This window comes from Ceratina calcarata, unplaced genomic scaffold (assembly GCF_001652005.2).
Source record: "Ceratina calcarata isolate Rehan_Ccalc_2016 unplaced genomic scaffold, ASM165200v1 scaffold1443, whole genome shotgun sequence".
In the NCBI taxonomy this organism is placed as follows: domain Eukaryota; kingdom Metazoa; phylum Arthropoda; class Insecta; order Hymenoptera; family Apidae; genus Ceratina; species Ceratina calcarata.
The window spans coordinates 6,241-6,711 of NW_017135588.1; the positions used below are offsets into that span (position 1 = coordinate 6,241).

At 36.5% G+C, this 471-nt stretch overlaps 1 protein-coding gene across 1 annotated transcript in view; it reads right to left on the minus strand.

The window, feature by feature from the left end:
• Window positions 1-404, minus strand: part of LOC108630940 (trypsin-1-like) — a 4,550-nt gene extending 4,146 nt beyond the window's left edge. Inside the window, exon 1 of the mRNA XM_026818780.1 lies at window positions 88-404. Coding sequence (XP_026674581.1) covers window positions 88-404 — 317 coding nt within the window. The remainder of the gene's footprint in view (window positions 1-87) is intronic.
• Window positions 405-471: the final 67 nt, after the last annotated feature.

Here is a 471-nt window from a genome sequence, read left to right on the forward strand (position 1 = left end):
AATCTGCTAAGTGTAGATGCTGCAAATGCAATATCAGGCCTGGATGCATTAGCAAGATAATTTAATGCCCCGACAAGTTCCCTGTACGGTCTCTTCTGCATGTCTCTTCTTTCTTCATCATTTTGTGGACTCATTTCCTTAGAAATTTTTGTATTCGACTCTATCGGAGTCGATACCCCCTTTGCTTCTTGCATATTAAATTTCTTTATCAACTCTTCAATATATTTTTCTTGAGACAGAGTGATGGCACCTGTATGTCTATCTCTTTTAATGTTTATACCGAGAATATTTTTAACTGGTCCCATGTCCGTCATTTCAAATTCTTGTTTTAGTGACAATTTCACTTTATCTAATTCTTTAATGCTTTTTGATGCTAAAAGTATGTCGTCAACATATATAACCATAATCACACGGTTTCCCTCATTTCCGTATACATACACGCATGGATCAGCTTCTGTACATCGTGCACCT